This window comes from Merops nubicus, unplaced genomic scaffold (assembly GCF_000691845.1).
Source record: "Merops nubicus isolate BGI_N331 unplaced genomic scaffold, ASM69184v1 scaffold33512, whole genome shotgun sequence".
Classification (NCBI taxonomy): domain Eukaryota; kingdom Metazoa; phylum Chordata; class Aves; order Coraciiformes; family Meropidae; genus Merops; species Merops nubicus.
The window spans coordinates 4,442-4,654 of NW_008594842.1; the positions used below are offsets into that span (position 1 = coordinate 4,442).

General features: G+C 67.1%; 1 protein-coding gene across 1 annotated transcript in view; it reads right to left on the reverse strand.

The window, feature by feature from the left end:
- ENTPD7 (ectonucleoside triphosphate diphosphohydrolase 7) overlaps window positions 1–189 on the reverse strand; it is a gene marked incomplete at its 5' end in the record, with an annotated part of 3,930 nt that extends 3,741 nt beyond the window's left edge. Inside the window, one exon of the mRNA XM_008935893.1 lies at window positions 1–189. This exon is cut by the window's left edge and continues 10 nt beyond it. Coding sequence (XP_008934141.1) covers window positions 1–189 — 189 coding nt within the window.
- Window positions 190–213: the final 24 nt, after the last annotated feature.

Below are 213 nucleotides of genomic sequence, written 5' to 3' on the forward strand. Positions count from 1 at the left end.
AACTGCACGGCTGCTCCGGTCCCTCATCTGCTTGATGTCCAGCAGGTCGTGGGGGTTCCCGTTGTGCGGGGGCCAGAAGTAGACGAAGACCCGGGACCCACTGCTCCCGCAGTCGACGACCACCCCGTAATTGAGCGCCGAGTCCTCGGTGTCGGTAGCTGTCAGCTCCTCTGCTCGCGCCAGGTACCTGGGGCCCGGGGAGAGGCGGGGACG